Source organism: Neovison vison, chromosome 6, assembly GCF_020171115.1.
Source record: "Neovison vison isolate M4711 chromosome 6, ASM_NN_V1, whole genome shotgun sequence".
Lineage (NCBI taxonomy): Eukaryota > Metazoa > Chordata > Mammalia > Carnivora > Mustelidae > Neogale > Neogale vison.
In genome coordinates, this window is record NC_058096.1 from 12,259,164 (window position 1) to 12,281,239 (window position 22,076).

Here is a 22,076-nt window from a genome sequence, read left to right on the forward strand (position 1 = left end):
TATTTACCAGAGAGAAAGAGAGAGCATGCACAGGCATGAGCAGGGGCAGGGAGAGGGGCAGAGGAAGAAGCAGGCTCCCCGCCGAGCAGGGAACCCAATGCAGGACTCGATCCCAGGACCCTGGGATCAAGACCTGAGCTGAAGGCAGACTCGTAACCGACTGAACCACCCAGGTGCCACAAGAATTTTGAGCTTTTTGAAGGATAGGTTTCTGATCAAAATTATACTCTGATTCAATTTTTGAGGTTTTTTTAATTATATGTAAAGCAGCATATTTTATCTTAGTTTTGGTTTATAAGGGAGTACAGAACAGTGAGGATCCTAGAAGCTATCAGCATGGCATGCTTTATGGTAAATTCTCAGATTTTCTGGATTTTATGACTTCCCAGGGGAAGTTTTAATGCCCATGGGTTTTCCTGATTCTTCTTTTTATGATTTTATACTTTTGAAAATTGCCTACTTTGGGACAAGTTTTTAATATTTTTATACAGTAGATTTTTTCCCTTGTATTATCTTCTTGCACCTACTATGTAAAAGCATAGGAATTTGAATTAAGTTAGAAACAGAGGAGGCAGAAAATCTGTGGAAAAACCTTGTGCCATTTTGTCTTGCTTTAGAAATAATTTTGGGGCGCTGTGGACTTGGGGCAGCTTATGAGCACTTCCTATAAAAAAATCTTTTCAAAAGAAAACACATCCTCTGTATTTTTTATACTTCATACTCCCAGGTATATTAATTTACCTACGTGCTTTTTTATGTGCTGTAGGAGGAGAGAGGTCAGTAAAATTTCACAGGGAAATCCTGGGAGTGGTTTCCTCCCTGTGGGTCTGGCCGTCTCTTTACACTGGCCTTGACCGCTGGGCAGACTGGTAGGTGGGTGGGGTAGAGAGAGGGCATTTCTTCCTCCTTGAAAGTCAAATGGAACTGGAGGGAGGGAAGGAGAGATGGCCAACAGGACCAAGTGGAGACTTTCTGAGCCACTCAGCAATAGAGAGGTGAAATTCCAGCGCTTTGTTGGAGAGGGAGTGACCCCCCAGGCCGTGAAAACCTTGTGTCTCGAGGGCGAGTCACAGGTGCAATTTGCCCGTCACTTGAGTTACAGCTGTGTTTGCTGAGGGCGATTTCGAGGAGCTGCGTTATTACCCCGAGCTCTCAGCACCGTGTGAGAGTTCCCTGCAGACCTTCCTCTCCTGTCCTCCGACAGAGGCGGGAACCTGACCCTCCTGCACTTCCTGCTGGGTCTGAAGACCGCCGCGGAAGACGAGCTGGTGGCCGAGCTCGTGGTGAGCATCCTCAGGGTGTGCCCGGACTTGCTGAACAAGTACTTCAAGGAAGTCACGTTTTCCTTTCTCCCGAGAGCGAAGTCCACGTGGTCCAATAACATCAAACTACTGAACAAGGTGACAGCCCTGCCGCTGTGGAGGGGGTTAGGTGGTGAGCGGGGCGTCAGCAGCAGGGGTGGGGGCCGAGGGGAGGTGGCCGGGGCGGGGAGAGAGGGAAATGCCCATGAACTTCAGGACGGAGAACTCCTTCAGCCTTTCTTCGTGGGGTAGTTTAGATAGTGTCAGGGTGGGGTCCTGGTTCTCTGAGGACATTCTGCTTTTAACGGAGCTGAGTTTGGAGGTGGATGCCTTTTGAATTTATTAAGCTGAATTCCTCTCCTTCATCCAGATTTTTTTAAAGACTTTATTTATTTGACAGAGAGAGAAAGATCACAAGTAGGCAGAGAGGCAGGCAGAGAGGGGGAAGCAGGCTCCCTGCTGAGCAGAGAGCCCAATGTGGGGCTCGATCCCAGGACCCTGAGATCATGACCTGAGCCGAAACCCAGGGTCAGCCGCGTAATCAGCCGAGCCACCCAGGCTCCCCTGTTAACGTCCGTCTAGTCTCAGACCTCGGCTTCCTTTTACCCACCACAGTGGGAGTACCTGCTGCACATTCTTTGGCAGTACTGCCGGGCTCGGTTAAGCTCTGATCTGTGGCCTGCTTCATGATGAAATATCTAGGACTGTTTTCTTGTGCCTCGACCTGGGCATGGCGTTATCCATAAAACAAGCTTTTTTTCAAGTATTCCCTCTTATCTCTCAGGTATGTGTGCATACAATCCCTGTGTGTATCTTGGGATGAGAAGAAGGCATTTTGCCCCTCATTCTGGGGAAGGTAGCCTTGTGGCCACGACCCCTGTGGGGAGGTCCTATGGTGCTGGTCTCCCCAGGGAAGGGCGGGGGCAAGTGCCTGGCCTTCGCAGGCCTGGGTGCGAGTCCTTGCTTCACTGCTCCCTAGGCATTTGCCCCTGGGAAATCACTTAACCTTATTGATGTCCAATTTTGTCATGCAGTAACATTTTTTATTTTAGTGTAAAATATCCCTACCTCAAAGGGCTGTCACGAAGTATTAAAAAGATGACGTAATCTGTCAGGTGCCCGTCGAGTGCAGTAGCTGGTGAGGAACACGATTGTTAGTTCCGGCAATGACTTATTTGCCATCAGAGGTTTTAAGGGGCTCCCCAGGCTGTAGGCTGGGCTCTGCTCTGAAGGTCATTGCCCTGGTAACAAACAGTCTCGTGACCTGACTTTACTCTAATAAGTAGATTTAGGGGTTAATCTTCCGGACCCTGTTCTTCGGCCGGCCTTGGACCTTTATCACTGTAATCGTTTCATTGGAACAGCTTCACTGTGGGGTGCCTACGGTTACCCGCCGCTCTGAAACGGAACCTGCGCCACCTCATTCTCTGTTCTCTCGTTCATAGATCTATGAGGCTCAGCCGGACATTTCCCGGGCTTTTCAGACCAGAGAGTTCATCCCCTTGCCTCGGCTCCTGGCCATGGTGATGGTGACCACCGTGCCCCTGGTGTGCAATAAGATCATGTTCACCCAGGCGTTAAATGTAAGTGGTTGCCTTTCTTCTGGAACTTTCTCCTGTTCACCGCACTGGCCTTTCTGGGGATCATTCTGAGAATGCCTGCCTGGATTTACTGGATGGTGTTTTGTCAATGAGCCTCAGGCTTTCCATGTGCACTTACCTGGGCAAGGCGCCCTGGAGCCTGAGGAACATTCCAGCCAGGGCTGGAGCCTGAGGAACATCCCAGCTGCTGATTTTACTGCTCCAGCACAGAGCCAGGACCATAGCCCCCCGCATGGCTCCCTGCACCTGCCTGAGGGTGAGAGCCTATTGGACTCTGACACAGGGCAGTGTGTCCAGCTGCTGTCCACTGTCATGTAAGAAGGTATTAGTTAAGGATCTGTGGCTGGGGTAGGACTGAAATTGGCCTGGCAGATCCTGTCTTTTGTGGTGAAAGTGAATAGTGTTAAAATTTCTGGGGAATGTTAACTTGGAGGATCAGCTGTTTTAGGCTGTCCTCTTGGGAGGACAAGTTCATGGAAAAAATTGGGCACGTTCACAGAAAAATTAAATTTCCTGTCATTATATGTTATAAAGGTCCCCAAGTCCCTGCAGAAGCTGCGTTCTGAGGGGCGCATGCATCTTTCAGCACAGCTCCGAGGCCTTAAGTAAACTGCTGTGAATTGTTGGCACATGTGGGTCGTGGGCTCTGCCAGGCCCTCCTGTTCCCAGGTCGCTTCAAGTCTTAGCTGGAGGAGGCAGACTGGTGTCTTTGGGGCAGGAGGAGTCCCCACCCTGCAGGCTGGCTGGGTTGTCGGATGGACACAGTAGGACCAGGGTCTGCCGTGGTGGGTCACACGGGAGCGAGGGGGCCCCGGCAGTGACGGGCAGTCGGCGCAGAGTGGCGAGGACTCCCGGGGAGAGTGTGCAGTGGGGCTCGGCATTTCTGATGCCTGTCCGGGGTCTGTGCTGAGAATGGGCTGGGGGCGAGGAACAGTGAGGAGGCCGGTGTGGGCCGGGCAGAAGGGCCTTCTCTTCTGGGTGCCAAATCATAATAACCACAGTGAGGACCCAGCTCACTTGCACATCAGTCTGGTGGGAGGCACAGACTGTTCGATCTCGAGGGGCTGTTGAGGAAACAGAGCTGAAGGGCGGATGTCGGATGCGGCCGCTTTCTGGGTGGAAGACCGCGTCGCCCGTGGCCGTGTCCCTGCCCCCTGGGAGCGGCTCCCGCAGGCAGTCTGAGATGGAAGGCCAGCCGCTCCTTCTCGGACGGACTGGCATTTCAGGACCGCGGAGGGAGCCCCCGGGGTGTCTGTCCCCCAGGCGGGGTGGCTGCTGGTGGAGGAGGGGACATCCTTTCTGTCCATCAGTACCGCCATCCCGTGTAGGCGCACGGCTTTGTCTCGTCCTCAGTGGCCCTTCCTGACTGTGACGGGGGGTGGGCAGCGACATGGGCATGATGACTGTGGACTCCCTGTGTGTGTTCCACGTTTGTGTTTTCTTTACAGTATTATCCGGAATTTTATAGTAGCATAATTTCTGATTTCAGAATCACCAAGAAAAGAGCTTATTTCAGAAACTGGAAAGAAATCATTGGGAGGCAGCGTGGGCCCATGAACCCCTGTTTGGGCCCTGCCTTTGAAGCGATTATGGGGAGGGAGTCATTGCTGGCCTAGGGCATTTCAGGTCGTGCTCCTCTTGGGCCCAGCGTACATGTGAAGTGCGCCCCCAGCTGATAAGAAGGCGGGGGGAGGGGTGTCGTGGTTGTGTCACCAGCCTGTCCGTCCAGGGTCAGGGTGCGTCCCAGCCTGTGCTGCGCCTGAGGTGCGCCTGGGCCTAAAGGACTTGGCCCCGGGCCGACCGGGGACTGTGTCTCTCTGGAGGCACCCTCGTTTTGGTAATAGCTCAGGTTCTTGAATTTTATTCTGTCTCTGCAGCGAGTGAGGATTCGGCTCAGTCTCTTGGGTGTCCTTCTGAATCCCAGTGGAGAGGCTGGTTGTTGGAGGCCTGGGTTGCAGGCTGCACGCTTCCCAAGCCTGGAGGTGGCTTTTCCTACTCAGGACGTGGGGCCTTTTCTTGTCACTGGGACACCCGACATGGAGAGCTCTTCCAGGGCCTGGTGGGGTTCTGCTGAGAGAGGAACTCTTCCTGATGCGGACCATCTGCGTGAGCTCGGTGGTTATCGGGAAAGACTTACTGAACACAGACGCGGAAACAGAACTGAAAATAACTATCAGATTTTCCTTGTAGTTGCCATCTCCTTAGCCACTGCTGAGGCAAGGTCTGCAGGAGGTCAGGAGGTCTGGGTCCCCAGACTGCCCAGCTCGTGCGGCTCTCCCTGCCAGCGACCCCAGGAGAGGCAAGGGCCAGCCAGACCCATGGCTTGGGAGGTCTGTGTCCGCCAGTGCCGCCTCCACACATGTGGATTTACCTCTTTTTCTTCCCAGTTGGACAGCAAATCGGTGAAACACACCGCTTTCTCCCTTATTTCCGTCATTTTGAAAAGAGCACTGAAAACCATCGACCACTGCCTGGATAAAGAGGTGTGGCAAGGGTCAGGTGTGTACACGGCCGCGCTGATGGAGGAATTTGTGCGGCTCTTCAGAGAAGCTCTGAGCAAGGTAGGCGCGGCAGCAGCGGTGGCCATTCCGGATGAGGTTCTGGAGCCTTCTTTGCAGCCGTCACAGGCCAGCACACCAGGGGAAGAGACAGTCCCGGGAGCACGGAGGCTGGGTGTGAAACGCAGCGCCGTGGAGGGTTCTGGTGCTCCTGGACCTCCAGGCTCCTCGGAAGTGGATGGTTCTTCCCTCCCCAGCTGCCACGCGCACATTGGACTGGGGCCCGGAGTGGGGGTGGCCGCGAGGCCCCTCGTATGTCTTCCTCCCCGGGGCCTCTTCTAGTAAGGGCAGTCGCGTCTGCAGACGGGGCTCCCGCCCCAAAGGAGCCAAGGTCATGCTGGGCGGGGCCCGAAGCCGGTTTCCTTTTCCCAGTGTCTTGCTCAGGCAAATGAATTTTTGGGTTTTATTGTAAATATGGGTGCTTGTTTTTCCACCAAGTCCTTGCCATACAGTCGCGGGAGGCAGCACAGGGCAGAACTCACAGAGGATGTGGGCCTGTGTCCCCCCCACCCCCCGTCTCTTACACACTCACACACACCCACGTGTGCTCCAATCCTCCCTTTGTTTCCGCTTCTCGTTAGTAGGTCCATTTCATTTGTTTCCATCCCTTGTTGAATTGTTTGTTTTCCCTTTTAGATTTTACCAGACCTCAACACCATCGTGTGGGTCTGGCAGTCCCTTCGAAAGCAGGACGCGAAACAGGATGACGAGAAAGGAAAGAAGAAGGACGGCCGGACTCCGGCCACCTGCGTGGCTCCCGAGGGCGGTGAGGATTGTGGGGCTCTGCTGTGTGCCGACAGGGGGTACGGGCAGCCGGGGACACTGCCTGCCTGCAGGCGCTTTCAAGGGATCTGTTGGAAATGCGCCCAAGCTTTATGCAAGGACCATGACTCTCTAGAGACCTGAATGATGGGTGCCACATACTCTTGGCCTTTTTGCTCTGCAGATAGGAGTGGGCTACACAGTCCCCCCAGTAATGAGACACATCAACTCAGATCTTGTCGTTAGCCTGCCGGGCAGTGGGTCTCATATCTTGTCTCTGTGCTTCTCAGTCCTTACGGTGGCCCTGAGCGGGGAGGTGCTGTTATGTCCCCATTGTTCATCAAGGGCACCCAAGCACAGAGAGTCAGAGCAGCTGTGACCTGTCTCAGGTCACAGCACCAACATCGGGACTTAAGCCCAGTCTGTTTGGACGGTCTTGACCAAGCTGGCTTCGCAGGGATCCGTCTGCAGCTTCTGCATTTGGCGTGGGGTTGACTGCAGTGGGTCACGGGTGGCTCGAGGCTGATGAAGGACAGAGAACAAGTGCGTTTCATTCTGTAATGTGTCTGATCTTGGTTCAGATGATGCAGAAACCATTCTTCTGAAGGCCGCTCTGCTCCAGGTCCTGTGCCTTTACCAGAAGGTGGTCCCACATGTGGTCATGCAGTACCACTTTGACTTCAGCAAGCTCCTGAAAGGTACGTCCCCCGAGACCGCAGGCACTCCTCCGCTGGGGGTGTTGTGGGGGGGTGTTCAGGGAGGAAACCCGGCTAAGCCAGAGCAGAGCCCCGGAACTGGGGCCAGGAGAGCTCGTGGGCAGCTTCACCGGCATGGCTGAGCCCCCAGTCCGGTTGTGTGTGTTTAGATTAATATATTTTAAAGATTTTATTTATTTATTTGATAGACAGAGATCACAAGTAGGCAGAGAGGCAGGCAGAGAGAGAGGAGGAAGCAGGCTTCCCACTGAGCAGAGAGCCTGATGCGGGGCCCTATCCCAGGATGCTAGGATCATGACCTGAGCCGAAGGTAGAGGCTTTAACCCCCCGAGCCACCCAGGTTCCCTGGACTTATGTATTTTAAATAGTCGGTCTTCCTTAAGTAAACATGAGATGAACACTTAGCAGCAGGTGGAGACGGGAGAAGGCAGGCAGCCCGAGCTGTCTGCTGGGGAGGAGTGACAAATCTGATCGTGTGACGTTAAGTCTGAAGCTTCTTTTCAAAGGCGCAGGGTGCAGGGATCAGAGGGTGCCTGATGTAGTGAGCGCTGACTGTTGTAGAACACTGATGAATCACCGGCCTCTGCCTCTGAAACCAATAGCACATTAAGTGTTAATTGAATTTAAATAAAAATAAATCAATTAATTAAAAAAAAAAGAACTGAGAGCCACTGAGAAGGGATGTCCCATCTGCACAGAGGCACTTCTGACATCACTGACTCACGTTCTCCCCAGTGAGGCAGGTTCAAACCGCATCTTGTAAAAGTAACGTTATGCTTGCCTGGTCACGTTTCCATGATGGAAAAGTTTGTCTAATAAAATCGATTTCGTAATTGGGCCTACCGAAGAAAGCTTGCAGAAATATCATTCCTGGGGTTTATATAAGCTATTGGAATAATCCTGATGAAAAACTATAATTAACTTCTTAATTGTTTGAAGGCAAAAGGTTCTCTCTGCTGTGGGAATATGGAATTGACCATGTACTGTTTAGTACTGTGTCGTTCCCAAGCGAAGAGAAACCCAGACTGCAGGGCAGAGGATAAGGACCCAGGCTGGGGCTCTGTTGGCCACAGTGTGCTCCTGACATCTCGGCAGTTTGGGGGATGAGGCTGGTGCGTCCCGCCGGGCTGACATTGGTCAGAGACGGCACGCCGGGGGCATGAGGGCTGCGCTTCAGGCTGTAGGGAGAGGTCAGTGGGGGCCAGTGGGCTGCTCGGGGCAGGTGGGAGTTCAGACTCTTTGCTGAAGGTTTGGCCACAGTGTGGGGCTGGCGGGGGGCAGGCAGAAGATGGGCTGGGACAAGGGAGGACAGAGCCCCAGATGGCCCTTCTTATCTCTGCCAGTGGAGTCCTTCTCCAGTCCCCTTGGACCAGGGCAACAGGGGCTGGGCACCTTCCTCCGCGGGACTTCCTGTCTGTCTTCCTCTCTCCTGCCCACAGGCGTCATCTCCGAGCAGGGCCTCCGAGACCCGGTGCCCCCCATTCTGCAGCATCACATTCTCAAAGTGGCCCTGGAGCTGCCCGCCAGCAAGTTTTTGTGGTTAAAGGCACAGGTAGGAAGCAGAGAGTTTCCACCATCTGTTAACTAACTCGCAGGCATGCTGGTGTTTTAAAAGGCCTGGAAATTGCTGACTGGATCAGAACCCGACTGTTGGTTTCCAAGACAGCATTCACGCGTCCCCTCTCAGACGCACTCAGAGCAGAGGCCAGGGCCTGATGGTGAACCAGGAGGCTTTGGAGTCTCTGCTTTTGCGAAATGGGGTGTTTTCGTGTGTCCTGACTGAAGCAGTATCCTTGCTGGTTATTGAGAGTTTGGGGTTTTTAAAAAAATTATTATTTTGCTTTTATTAATATTGAAGGCTTTACCTTTTGCTTATTATTTTAAAACCTTTTTGGAAATAAATAAAATACATTTCTTCTCCTTTGTCCTTATCCTGGAAGAAGGTAAGACAGAGATACAGAAATAGACACCAAGCCAGGAAAGGATTGAGGCTGACGGAAGAATCTGTAAAAATTGTTGGCATTTTTTTCTGCCCTTAAGAACATCTTCTAGAACTTTCTGGAGAATATAACTTTGAATCAAAGTGAACTCAAGACAACATGGGGCAGATACTTAACCTGTGTATTTAAGCACGGGATGCCTGTGGCTTCTATCCGAAGGAGAAATGACCAGGGAAAACAACATTGTCAGAATGTGTCTCAGTGGCTCAGATCGCTGGTTTTTCAGTAACTTAGATCTTACTTAAAATCTTATGGAACCAATAGCGTGGCAATGGAAGTGGGCATTTTTACGTGTTGTATTTCTGGAAAGGCCTGAGAATGTGGGGAGTGCTGGAGTCTGTGCCTTTCCCCCAGGTCCTCTCCTCAGGTTCACGGGCATCATAGTTGAGGTTTGACACATGTGCTCCCTGTGTCCACCCCTTATAGCACTTAAAGACGGGGCAGCCGGGGCACCTGTGCAGGGGCCAGCCGTAGTCGGAGGACCCAGGACTGGCCCCAGGCCATGTCGCCTACAGCCCAGCTCTCGGCCTCTGCGCCTCACTGCGAGGTCACTGCCATGGACCCCAGAGAGGTGACTGGTCAGGGGTGTCGTTGAGTTGTTCACCTCAGCTGAACAGGGCCAACGGGATCCTGATGATTTATTTGGAAAGTGAACAGAGGGAAGCCTCTCAACTTCACAAGAACTGGTGTTCCACTGTTAACTTATGTTCCATGTGCCGCCGTCTGCCTGCAAGGTGATGTCTGCTGGGCTTCGCGAACACCAAGCCCTTCTCGTGTTCGGGTTCACCATCATTGCCAGGGGCTGCAGGGACACCCCAGCCAGACAGCCTTGATGGCACTGGGTCCAGGGATCTGGAGCCGCATTTTCCGCTGAGATGCGCATTCAAAGCTCAGAAGCCTTTGCGAGAGGCTAAATTGTGTCTAAAGGGTCGGTTGTGCCCACACCGGCATCGTGCTGAAATGCAGCTGGCCCAGCTGCTGGTCAGGGGTTTCGTTGAGGTCCTGAGGCTCCCAGTCTAAGATCCCAGCAGTCTTGCCGGCTTGCGGTTACAGCTAGAGGAGATCAGAGGCCTGGGAGTAAAGGGGGTGGGGGGGCGGCCTGCGGTACCTGCTTGCTCCGTGTCCTGAGGCCCTTGCAGTGTTGATCACGTGCCGCTCTTCAAACTCCAGGAAGGGCCCGATGCAGACATTGTCGGTGGAGAGCGATCAGTATTTTACTTACTGATGAAAATGTTCGTGACCAGCAGCCACCTGCAGCTCAAGTCATCCACCAGACTCCTGATCATAAAGGTGAGGCTGTTCTACCAGTCCCTGATTCTGAGGGCATTTTCACTCTTTGTTATGGAAGGTACTTGGTAAACAGTTGTTGATTGAAGGGTGTATCAGGGCCTCTTTCAATTTAAAAATAGGAGGTTATTTGACAGTTGTAATTTCTGACATCTAAACCCAGCTGCGTTCCCGAGAGGCAGCATGGCGAAGTGGGAAATGCGGGCCTTGAGGTTCTGTTCCCAGATCTGCGTCTTGGTTCTGCTCCTTCCTGGGTGGCACCGGACAGGTCCCTCAGCCTCCCCGGACGTCGTGTTCCCGTGATGAACGGGAATGATGAAATGGTCGGATTGCAGGGGAGAGGACTTGTGATCATGCTGTAGGGCGTGTGGACTCAATAAATGGATTTCTGGCCCTTCGGGGAACTGTTCAAATAGACGATCCCTCTTCCTTCTTCCAGCCTTCTCCGGGGCTCAGCTGTCCTGACCTCCTCGGTCACCCACAGCACGGGTGTCAGAGTCAGTGGAAGGGAACAGAGAGTTGGACTGTCAGCTTCTCGGTCTTACACTTGGTGTAGCTGTAGGAAATCGCATTCCTTGTTTCTGCTGTGCAGCGGGCGTCTCATGGGTGCTACAGAATTCCTGGTGGCTTCTCGGATGCAGAGATTCTGCCTTTATTTGAGGGGCCGATTGTCTTGCTGCCTTATAACCTTCTCACCTGAGCTGCTCGAACAACGTGAATGTCTGGGTCTTGACCTCTGCTAGTTGCCATTTCCCTGTAGGCCTGCTCTTGACCCCGGCCCGATTTCGGGATCGCTGGCTGCACATAGGCGGGATTGGCACCATCACGTCTCCCTTCGGGGCAGGGCTCGTGCACTGGGACTACTCAGACGCTCAGTCTGGCATCGGGCCATTTGGGGACATCATTTAATCCCCCTGGTTCAAGATCCTGCTCCTTAACACATTCTGTGCTCTTAGAAATGCTGGTGCTCCTTGCCCCAGGTCTGAGGCTTCAGGGGCCACACTGTGGTGACGTGATGTGACGCAACGCGACGCGATCCGACGCGACCCAGTGTGATAGGAGCGGTGTGTCTCCTTGGAGAATTTCATGCAGGCTGATGGTGGGCTGCTGTGAGGGGCTGAGTCATGCATGTCTACTTGGGGTCTTTGTGAAAATTCAGATAGAAAAACCAGACTCCTAAGTAGCAGCTGGAGGCTTTTTTCTTTTTATTATTTAGGAGTGACAGAAAGGAATAGGAGACAGCAAGACCAGAGATGCTGTGATCGCTCACGGGGCGCGGGATGATGTCTCTTCCTTGTTTCCCTCAACCTCGGGAGTGCTGCTTTCAAAGAGTGGCTTTGGAGTAGAGCTGCACATGAGACTTTGACCCCCTCTGTGCCCTTGGGTCTCCGTGTTGTGCTCCTTGGGCTCCCACGGAGTGCAGCCTCCGTCCTGCCCCCTACCCACCAACGCTGCCCCCCGGGTGTGCTTCCTGACAGATTCTGCGGGACACGGGGGTGTTCGAGCACACCTGGAGGGAGCTGGAGCTGTGGCTGGAGCACCTAGAGGACACCGCGGAGGAGAAGCGAGAGACCGTGATTCAGTTTTTGGAACGGGTAGGCACCTATTTCCGGTGTTAGAGGAGCACATTAGTAAATATGCCAATTGCGCTTTAGTATAATTAAGGCATTTTTGATGCCCTGGTGCCGAATGCCCTGTTTCTGGCTTACTTCCTAATTCTGCTGAGATGTCAGAATTCGCTTCGTTGTCGAAACTGTAAAATGGGACTGTATTACCATGGACTGTTTTAGTTTCCTTTTGAGGATCTGCTTTTGGACAGAGGATAGTGGTATGCTTAGCGCGATATTAAAAGCAATGGTTTATACTAAATGGAATTTTTTTTTTTTTAATTCTATAACAAAAAGTTAAAAAAAAACTTTGGGGAAAAATTATTGTTCTTATGGAGGACTGCTGACATGTTAACTCTTCCCTTATTTTACCGGTCAGATTTTGGGGCATATTTGCATTTCATTTGTGACCATCTCAGTGTTTTCTGCTTGACTCTTCAATGCCCAGGTTTTGCTGACGTTGGTGGCGAATCCCTATTCCTACACAGACAAAGCCTCGGACTTTGTCCAGGAAGCCAGCACGCTGCAGGCCACCGGGACGAAGCAGGATGCCGATGATGTCAGCATTCCCATCTCTCACATCGACGGTAGGCGCCCCTGCCTCTGTGCTCCTCGGGCTTCCGAAGATCGAGCCACCGTGGCCAGTTAGTGATGAAAATGAGAATCGCATTCGTGTCTTATGCGGAGTGCACACACCTGTTTCTTTGAGTCAGAGATCAGCCTACTCTGGAAATGAAAATAGCCTTATTCGCTCGTAGAACAAGGAGTAGGTACAGAGTCTGTTTGCTGGGTAATTTTTGTTTGTGCAGTGTTTCTCTGTGCCAGGTGCTGACCTCAGCTCTTCATGAATCTTCCTCCTGCAACCTTGTGACCCACCCTACAGGGCAGGTGTCCTTATCCTCATTTTGTACAGTGATAAGGCAGCCGAGGCACAGAGAGGTTAGGTAATTAGCTGAAGTCACACAGCTAGTACCTAGGAAAGTCAGGGTTTTAATCCGGTCATTGGCTCTGGTCTACGCTTCAACCCTTACCCTTTTTGCTTCTCAGATTTTCCTCTGTTTGCCTGAATATCCAGGTTAAGGTTTGGGAGCTTGTCTGTGTCACTTGAGGAAACTTCAGTCTCTTACCACCTGAGCTGGAGAGCCTGCATTTTGTCTGGCAAAGATCTCAAGATTTCATAGGCGATGTCCCGACCGGTTTAGAATCAGCCTTCATGTTAAGCTTTTTCCCCCAGAAACATTTAGCTTTTATCAAACATTCTCCCTTCCTGTGGAGCTCTTTGCAGTGGGTTCCTTCGGGGGCTCTTGGCCTTGGTTTGACTCTCCCTTTTCTGACTCAGATGTTCTCGACATGGTGGACGTCCTGGTGGAGGGCAGTGAAGGCTTGGACGAGGAAATTGGATTCTTACTGAATGAAGACATGATCCTACTCACGTTCCCATTCAGTGCTGTGGTGCCCGCTGCCCTGGAAGCCAGGAATAAGTTGCTCCTCGGGACGGAAAGTGAAACAGGTACCTGTGTGTCGTCGGGATACCCTGGGTATGTCGTCCGGCTGGGTCTCTTGGGGTAGGTGCTGTGAGTCCAGGGGCTCCAGGAATAATTGCTGAAACTCCAAGGCAACAAGATTCAGACCCACCAACGTGATAGCTTCCTGGTCTCCAGAGCTAAGCATGTAGGGATAAGAATCTAGGGGCTGGCTGGACTTGTGGAGAGTGGTCATTTGAGGATAAATCCATAGTCATTTGCATGGCCGCAGAGAGCCCTGCTACAACACTGATGTTTTCTCTTCATCGTTTATTCTTATCACGATGCTAGGCTACAAGTCCTTCATACTTGGTGGAAATTGCTGGAACTAAGAACCAAGGAAGTACTCACAGATCACAATGGTGCCCTTAGTCAGGCTTGCTCACGCTTTGCTGCAGGAACAAATAAGCCCTGACATGCCGTGGTTTAACGAGGAAAGGTGTTCTTCTAGACCTTGGCGTAGTCCAGCTCAGGTCATGTTGCTCTCTTGGGTGACTGTCCTCTAGGAGGTAGCTCAGGGACCCAGGCCACTCCCATCTGGTAGCTGTGCCATCTCAACGTGGCATCTGAGGTCAGTGTGGAAGAGGAAGAGAGAGTGGGCAGTGAGGCAGAGGCTGGTCTGCCCAGGTCTGGAAGTGGTGACATCAGTCACATGGTCACAGCCTCCCCACAGGGGAGGCCCGTGTGCCAAGGACGGGAAATCGATTGGGGAGCACCGAGCGAGGCCTGGCCCCCGTGGCTTCTGCACCACCGCTTCTGCGCCTGCGTCTGCACTTCCAGGCCTTGGGACCAGAAGCCTGAGTGTGTGTGTCACACATCAACGGGACGGGGCCTGGGTGTGCTCTGCAGTGACAGCATCTGCCTTTCTGGCGTGCATTTTGCGGGTCTGGGATACGTGTGGGGGTTGGTGTGATTGATGGGTCACAGAAGGGTGGTCCCAGCAGCCACGCTCACGCGTCTCACTCCCCTGCAGGAGAGAGCGTCGTGGCGTACCTGACGGCAGTGCTGACAGACCTCCTGCACACCCAGAGAGACCCTCTGGCTCTGTGTCTGCTGCTTCAGGCTTACGACAAGTTGGAGCCTCCGGTCCCGTCTTGCGGTCATCAGCTGGCCCGGTTCCACGGGTACTACAGCCGCTGGATCCCGGAGCCCGCCCGAGAGGCCTTGGTGAGCTGCGGCCTCGCTGCTCCCACGGAGGCCAGGCCTTGGCCTGGGAAACCCCGGTGTCATCCGTGGGCCACGCTGGCTGTGCCCCTGCCGGATGGCTGTCCGGCTGCTCGGTTTCCAGGGAGGAGCTTGTTAACCTTCTGCTCTCCCTGCACGGGAGAAGGAGCTCAGGGCACCACGGCGGCCCAGCGGCTAGGTGGGTGGATGGCTACCCACATACCCATGGGCGCGTCAGGGATGCGGGGACTGAGTTTCCCGCGAGCTGCATGGCTGCCTTGTCACTGTGCCAGCTTGGGTCAGGAGGGAGGTTGTCTTTTCCCCTACCAGTTGATTTGGTATGCCTGGGTCCTAGCTTGCCTCGGCGGGCCTTAGCACGCCCCTCAGCCATGCGGGCTCAGCTGTCAGCCCGGGCCGTGGCGGCCCCCAGTAGGCTCCATTCTTGAAGACTGGGAAAGTGGAAACAAAGAATTTTCTTTATGTGGGGACTACATTTTTGTTTGTTTGTTTGTCTTTTTTTTAAAGTTATTTATTTGTCAGAGATCACGAGTAGGCAGAGAGGCAGGCAGAGAGAGAGGAGGAAGCAGGCTCCCCACTGAGCAGAGAGCCTGATGCGGGACTCGATCCCAGGACCCTGAGATCATGACCTGAGCCGAAGGCAGCAGCTTAACCCACTGAGCCACGCAGGCGCCCCAGGGGGACTACATTTTTGTAATGGGTGCTGTAGGTCTGGCCCCAGTGCAGACTATTTATGAATGTTGGAGGGCCTGGGGAGCAGTTAAGTGTGGTGTGCATTTTTTTTTTTTTTTTTAAGATTTTATTTATTTATTTGAGAGAGAGAGACAGTGAGAGAGAGCATGAGCGAGGAGAAGGTCAGAGAGCGAAGCAGACTCCCCATGGAGCTGGGAGCCTGATGTGGGACTCGATCCCGGGACTCCAGGATCACGCCCTGAGCCGAAGGCAGTCGTCCAACCAACTGAGCCACCCAGGCGTCCCGGTGTGCATTTTTTTAATACACTAAGTTTTTAGCTGTTCTTGAAAAAGGCAGCTCAGGGCCTCCTTGTCTTGTGGCATCTGTAGCCATGTCTGTGGTGGTTGCACATTTCCGTCCATCAGGGCCCGCTGCTAGGGGATACGATGGCCTTTCAAGTCACTTAATCCTCACAGCAACTCCGAGAAGGTCAGGACTTACTGGCCTTAGTATACACACGGGGAAACTGAGGCACAGTGGTTCTGTCACGAGGCAGCAGTGGGGGCAGGGTCAGGATTCCAGCCAGGCAGTGCACTCCAGTATCCACCCCCTTCCCAGCCGATGTCACCTTTCTCTGGGGGCTAGGCTGTGCTTCAGACTGGGGGGTGGCCGGTCAGAGCTCAGGGGACATGTCGCAGTTCAGGGCTGCACTTGCTGGGTGCTCAAAGGAAGACGTCCCCTCTCTGTCGAGTAGTCAGCAGTGCTTCTCACGCTCCAGGGGGCATCAGATGTGGTCTCTGGGCTCCTCCCTGAGGGTGTTCGGTTCACAGGCCCACCGCCGGTCCCGGGGGTTGGCCTCTCTCTGTGGTTCCTAGCAGTGTGGCTACTGGTCCCGGGACCCTGCCAGGACACCTGCTGGTTTCCGGACACACAGCCTCGTTTCACTGGCTTGGGAAGTGGAGTGTGTGGAGTTACGGTAGTACAAGGTGCCTGAGGGTCACCAGAAAAGGCAGAGTGGTTGTCAGAGAAGAAATCAACAACTTCGGTTTGAGGTAGAACTCCAGAAATTTGTCTTCATTCTGTCCACTGTCTTGTTAGTCTCCCAACAAGGTACTCTGCCCTGGGCTGCTGGGGAGCCGGCGGGACTCTGGAAGGCCGGGGCTTACCGAGCTGGCTCCTGCACGGACCTCCCACTTTCCTGCCACTTTCACAGTGACGCTGCTTTTTAAGATGTTATTTATTTATGTAGTTGAGAGAGCGAGCGAGCATGAGTGAGGGGAGGGGCAGAGGGAGAGGCGCTCTCCCCACGGAGCGCAGAGCCTGACGTGGGGCTCGAGATCAGGACCTGAGCCGACATCGCGAGTCGGGTGCTTGGCCGCACAGTGCGTCTTCTGAGGGAAATGTCTGTCGCATGCAGCTCCAGACACACGTTCCCCCGCATGTGAGCGCCTTCCCCATCCAGTGCCTTCGTGTTAACACCCTCTAGGGACAAACGAGTGACTGAACACTGCGGCTTAATTGACCGAAATAAAACGGCATGCAGTCCCATATTTTTTAGTATTAGGACGTGATTGTTGTGAACGTCACCCTGTACCTCTCTTAGCTGACCGTGTACCTTTTTCATCTGTGGTTGTTTGTGTGTCCTCCTCTCCGGGCTTTTGCTGCCTCCCCAAGCCCCTTCAGATGCCAGGCAGCCTCGCCCCGCGGGGTCCTCCCGCCGCCTCCTTCGCCGCCCTGCTGCAGACGGCCTACGAGAGCGAGGGCGCGCTCCTGGACGAGCAGGTCCAGGCACAGCTGCGGGCCGCCCTCCCGCACGTCCCGATGCCCCGGCTCCTGCGCTCGGCCAAACACCTGCTGCTCTACCTCCGGAGCACCGTGGAGAACTTCGGCCAGGTCAGCGCTGCGCCCCTCTCCCGCAGACCCCGCGTGTCCCCACATCTCTGCCTCCAGAGCAGCCCCCTTGGAGTCGGGTCCAGACCGCTTGGCGGTGTTGGTGGAGTCTCACTGTCACCCCGTTGCTCACGAGGAGACTTCGTGACGTGACATACACAGGGCCGTGAGGTCCCCCCGCAGCTGGGGAGTCTTGGCTGCTAGTTCACGGCCTGCCCCTCTCTCCTGGGCTGCTGTTTTTTCCTGGAGCAGACGTGCAGAGGTGGGCTGGGCACCCATTTTCTGCAGGCCTCAGTATCCTCACAGAATCTGGCCCCCTCAGCACAGCTGTCCCCCCCAGACAGCTGCAGACCGGGAGCTGCCATGGCTGACCCTGCTGCTGGGGCCGCCGCCCATCAGGCCGACCTCTCCTCACAGCAGCCTGGATCAGTGCACTGCCAGACCCACCGTCTTTCATAAGTTGTAATTTTGTCCTTCACTGGTGAGCTTTCTGTTCCCAGTGTGGTTTACGAAGTTGCAGTTTGGGTTTCCCTCACCTTGGTCAAGATAAACCCCCGTGCATCAGCAAGGTTCGGGGGCACATCTTACTGGAGAGGAATTTGAGCTTCTTGGTGTTTTATGAGGAGTTGCCACTCCAGCCTGTTTCTCTCCTCAGTCCTTGTTTCTGGTCACGCGGGGACGGGGTAGTCATGGTCATGGTGACTGCGAGGCTTTTCCTGGCCCCCGAGCAATCGTGCGGCTCTCGTCCTCACAGCTGGGCCGAAGCGCAGGCCCCGCCGTCCTGCAGCTCCTCCTGGACCTCCTCCGGCGCCTGGTTGTCCACTGTGTGCAGCTGGATGCACAGAACCAGCAGAAATGCGAGGCCGCCCAGGCCGAATCCGACCTCTTTTTGGACATGGAGTGCATGGCCTCGCTGGAGCTGGCCGGTGACAAGGTACCGTTGCTGTCCTGCTGTGGGTCTCGTTAGCCTGTGCCTGTTGCATCTCGGACCCTGGCCCTCCCTCTCCTTCTGATCCAACGTGAGGACATGTTCGTAGCAAATAAATAAGGACAGAACATTGCAAAAGAGACACTGTATGCCCCCACCTTAGCCCCTGACCCCTAACCCCTGCGCCCGCAGAGAAGCACGGTATAACGTGGCGTGCAGCTTTCCAGTCGCCTTCCCCCCGAGCAGTTGCCCTCACACTGGGCGATGTGAGCATCTTGAGAAACCGGGAACGTTCTCCTTTGGAGCAGTCGCGGCCTGGGTCGAACGAAGGCTGGGCGGTGGGTATGGCTGGCCCGGTAGCTCCAGAGCAGGAGCTCATGGCCTCGGGAGGCAGCCTCTCCCCTGCTGGGGACCCCCAGGCCGCTGCTGACATGGGGCCAGGGTGTGTCTCTCTGTCACCCGTTGTGTTCGCTGTTCCACTGGGCTCGGGAAGCAGCCGCGCTCTTCACGCCTCGCTTCTCACGGATGGCCTGTCTGATCTCTTTGGTCACTCCGAGGGCTAGGAACCGTGTTCCCCACGGCTACTTACAACGACTGGATCAGATTATCCTGTCACCCGGCGGGGGCACGCAGCCGCTTTCCGCTGGGTGCTCTGAACACAGTGGGGGGTCAGAGCTGGTTTCCCGGGGGTCACTCTGGGCTCAGCCCCTACCTGCATGTGACCTTCAGTTCCTGCTCCCGGGCTCGCCCAGCTGCTTGATCCCCATCCGCCGTTCCCAGATGTGGGGTCTCTCCTGTGCCGTGACCCCGCTGCTCCTGGGATGCCCGTGTCCCTCAGTCAGACCGTCGTCGGAGGGCAGGGCCGCTAAGCAGGAGCCGGGTGACCGGCCTTCCGCACGCTGGGCTTTGCTGCGTAGCCAAGCCCGGTTGTATGGTTGATCTGTTTGTTCCGGCTGAATTGGCCAGCCCCTGCCCCTGTGGGTGGGGCACCAGCCCCGTCTCCATCAGCTGTCACAGTCGCCCCAGGGGCTGGGGGGTGGTGCTGGTCGGGTGCTCTGCGGTCGGGATACAGCTTTGACTGGGCTTGGGTTGGGGCGCTGTGGGAGAGCTCGGGCTTGCGGATAGAAGGGCTCAGGGATGCCGTTGTCCTCCGTCCATCCTACAGCGGGCTGGCCCTGGGCCGTGTGTGAGGTCTGTGCCTTGTCGCTGTATTTCAGACGCTGGAGGAGGTGCTTGTGGCCATCCTCAGACACCCCACGCTGGAGGGCTGGTTCCTGGCCCTGGAGCAACAGGCCATCCCGCCGCACACCCTCAGCCCTGTCCTTGTGAAACTCCTGGCGGCCCACCTCAGCGCCGGGGTCCTGCAGCTGCTGCTGGCCAGCGCCCCGGTCCTCCAGCGCACGGGTCAGCGGGGTCTGCTGGCCAAGTACTCCGAGGCCATCACTCAGAGCGTGCTGAAGGAGCTGCGACACCGGAGGACAGGCTCGGCTACGGCGCCGCCAAAGACGCTCCCGCAGCTGGAGGCCCTGCAGGGGCTGCATCCCTACATGGAGGGCGCCCAGCTTCGAGAGGTCACCCTGGCCCTGCTGAGCCTGCCTGAGGCCCAGCTGGTGGCCCAGCGGCTCCCAAAGTCTCCCGGGAAGGAGAGACACCTGAACGTGCTCGGCAAGACCCTGGTCCAGCTGTTGGCCAGCAGCCCCCAGGACCCGCTGCAGAGCGGCGAGCTCCTTTGGGCCTCTGAGTTTGTGAGAGGCCTGGGGGCTCTGCTCCCCGCGCTGGCCGTGGACGAGCTGGACGCCGTGTTGCTGCACACCCTGCAGAGAGAGCCCGCGCTGGCCCCCGCCGTCGGGGTCGACGTGCTGGACTACTGCCTGGCCCGGCGGACGCAGGCGGCCCTCGGCGTCGCCGCCCTGCTCCTGCCGCTGAGCTGCACCCACGTCCTGCGCTTCGAGCTGTGGTGCGCGCGGCCCGGCGCGGGGCTCTGCCTGCAGGAGCGGCTGGACGACTTCCTCCCGCTCCTCCACGCCTACCTCCAGGCCAGGACGCAGGGACGCTTCGCACGCCCGGCGGGAGGTACGGGAGCTGCGGGCTTTGGGCAGCCGGCGGTGCTAAGGCAGAGGGCCGTTTCTGACCTGGAATTTCCACGTTTGGGGTGTGGGCGAAGTGCTCTCCCCCCCAGACACTGACCCAGCTCTGCAGATGGAGAGACAGGAGACATTCGCACTCAGCGCCCCACATCTCAGCCTGTGGTGTGAGGTGCTGCCCCCACGCTCCCGTCCACCCCAAGACCCCCACGGGAAGCTGGGGCGGGCTGGGTTGAGGAAGGTCCGCCCCGGGGCAAGGGAGGCATTCGGGGTGACCTCCCTTTGTCCTGTTCCTTGTCCCCACCAGCAGTGGTGACAGTGATGCTGAGTGGAGGCGGCTTGGGCCCAGCCCTCGTCTTCCACCTGCAGGCTTTCGGGGCTGAGGCACTTTTTATTCACCTGAAATTACTTTATTTATTTTTTTTATTGTGTATATGAATGATTGTTCACTTACTGCTTTCCCTCAGGGTGTCATGACTTCATAGCAGCAGTGACAGACGTTTTTAAAAGTAACAGAACCTGCTTTAAATCAGTGATTCCTCTTTTTTTTTTTAAGATTTATTTACTTGAGGGGCAGGTGGAGGGGAACGAGTGGGAGGGGCAGAGAGAGCGGGAGAGAGAGAATGTCCAGCGGACTCCACACTGAGCAGGGAGCCCGGCGGAGGGCTCGATCTCACAACCCAGGAGATCGCGACCTGAGCTGAACCCAACAGTTGGATGCTTACCCAACTGAGCCACCCAGGCGCCCCCTTTAGTCAGTGACTCTTGGGGCACTTCTGACGTGCCTCTCCCGTTCCCATGCCTTTGAGGCACGAGTCCTGAGTGAGTCCAGAGCTTTGGTCCTCAGAGTCCCATGCCCAGCTTGGAGCTAGGCCTACGCTCAGGGCCGTGTTGGAGGGTTGACTGCCAGAGGACCAGTGACGTGCTGGGCAGCGTTTAACCAACTGGCCTTTGCCAGCTGTTTGCCGGTCTCCGTGGCATCCGTGCTTCTGCCCCGGCCAGCCTCAAGCTACGAGCGTGACCCCAGCCAGTCACAAGTTCCTGAAAGTTAGCCGTGGGCTCTGTGAGCTGGTACATGCTGGTCCTGGACACAGCGTGTGACGGTTTCTCCTTTTTGTCTCTACCTAGTGTCCTCTGCTGTCATTCCTGTCATGAGGAAGGCCCTGTGGAGACGGCTGCAGACCAGGCTTCTCAGCACAGAGGGGCCCCCAGCGTCCGGGCTGCATCAGGAGGTCCTGGCCCAGCTGGTCCCGTTTGCAAAAGCCAAGGACCTTGCTGTCCTCGTGGACCATTTGCCGGACTTGCTGCAGACTCCAGGCAGGCACGAGAGGTAGGAAGGCCTGCGTCCGTCTCTGCTTCACTTTTCCCAGTAGTTGTTTTGTTTTGTTTTTGAAGATTTTATTTATTTGACAGAGATCACAAGTAGGCAGAGAGAGGAGGAGGCAGGCTCCCTGCTGAGCAGAGAGCCCAATGTGGGGCTCAGTCCCAGGACCCTGGGATCACGACCTGAGCCAGAGGCAGAGGCTTTAACCCACTGAGCCACCCAGGCGCCGCACCGCAGTAGTTTTATAAGCTAGTGGAAAGTTGCCGCACTGCTGTCATGCCCATCGATGAGAAGGCGCCTCCTCCAGGAAGTCTTCCTCCAGCCATCCTGCCTGGAGCGAGCACATGTCCCTGAGTGGACGGCTGGGTCTGACGCCCTGAGAGCAGCAGTTCTCAGCCGGGGGTGATTTTGCTCCCCTCCTGGGGACAGTTGGCCACGTCTGACATTTTTTATTATCACAACTCAGTGGGTGGCCAGTAGGGGTGGTTGTCACTTCTGGCATCTAGAGGGTAGAACAATGGCCAGGGCAGCCAGGGGCTCCGGTGCTTGGGTGCTGCGGGGCAGTGGGACTCAGGGCACCTGTCCCAGGTGGCCCACTGTAATGTGAGGGACACTTAAGCTGGAGGCATTTCGGCCATGC

The 22,076-nt window shown here is 55.4% G+C and overlaps 1 protein-coding gene across 1 annotated transcript in view; it reads left to right on the plus strand.

The window, feature by feature from the left end:
• URB1 (URB1 ribosome biogenesis homolog) overlaps positions 1 to 22,076 on the plus strand; it is a 68,325-nt gene that overhangs the window by 18,733 nt on the left and 27,516 nt on the right. The window contains exons 9-23 of the mRNA XM_044251024.1: positions 1,205 to 1,400; positions 2,747 to 2,884; positions 5,290 to 5,463; positions 6,097 to 6,226; positions 6,804 to 6,920; positions 8,378 to 8,490; positions 10,109 to 10,228; positions 11,704 to 11,820; positions 12,281 to 12,419; positions 13,172 to 13,342; positions 14,329 to 14,522; positions 16,885 to 17,103; positions 17,855 to 18,034; positions 19,246 to 20,101; positions 21,241 to 21,442. Coding sequence (XP_044106959.1) covers positions 1,205 to 1,400; positions 2,747 to 2,884; positions 5,290 to 5,463; positions 6,097 to 6,226; positions 6,804 to 6,920; positions 8,378 to 8,490; positions 10,109 to 10,228; positions 11,704 to 11,820; positions 12,281 to 12,419; positions 13,172 to 13,342; positions 14,329 to 14,522; positions 16,885 to 17,103; positions 17,855 to 18,034; positions 19,246 to 20,101; positions 21,241 to 21,442 — 3,066 coding nt within the window. The remainder of the gene's footprint in view (positions 1 to 1,204; positions 1,401 to 2,746; positions 2,885 to 5,289; positions 5,464 to 6,096; positions 6,227 to 6,803; positions 6,921 to 8,377; positions 8,491 to 10,108; positions 10,229 to 11,703; positions 11,821 to 12,280; positions 12,420 to 13,171; positions 13,343 to 14,328; positions 14,523 to 16,884; positions 17,104 to 17,854; positions 18,035 to 19,245; positions 20,102 to 21,240; positions 21,443 to 22,076) is intronic.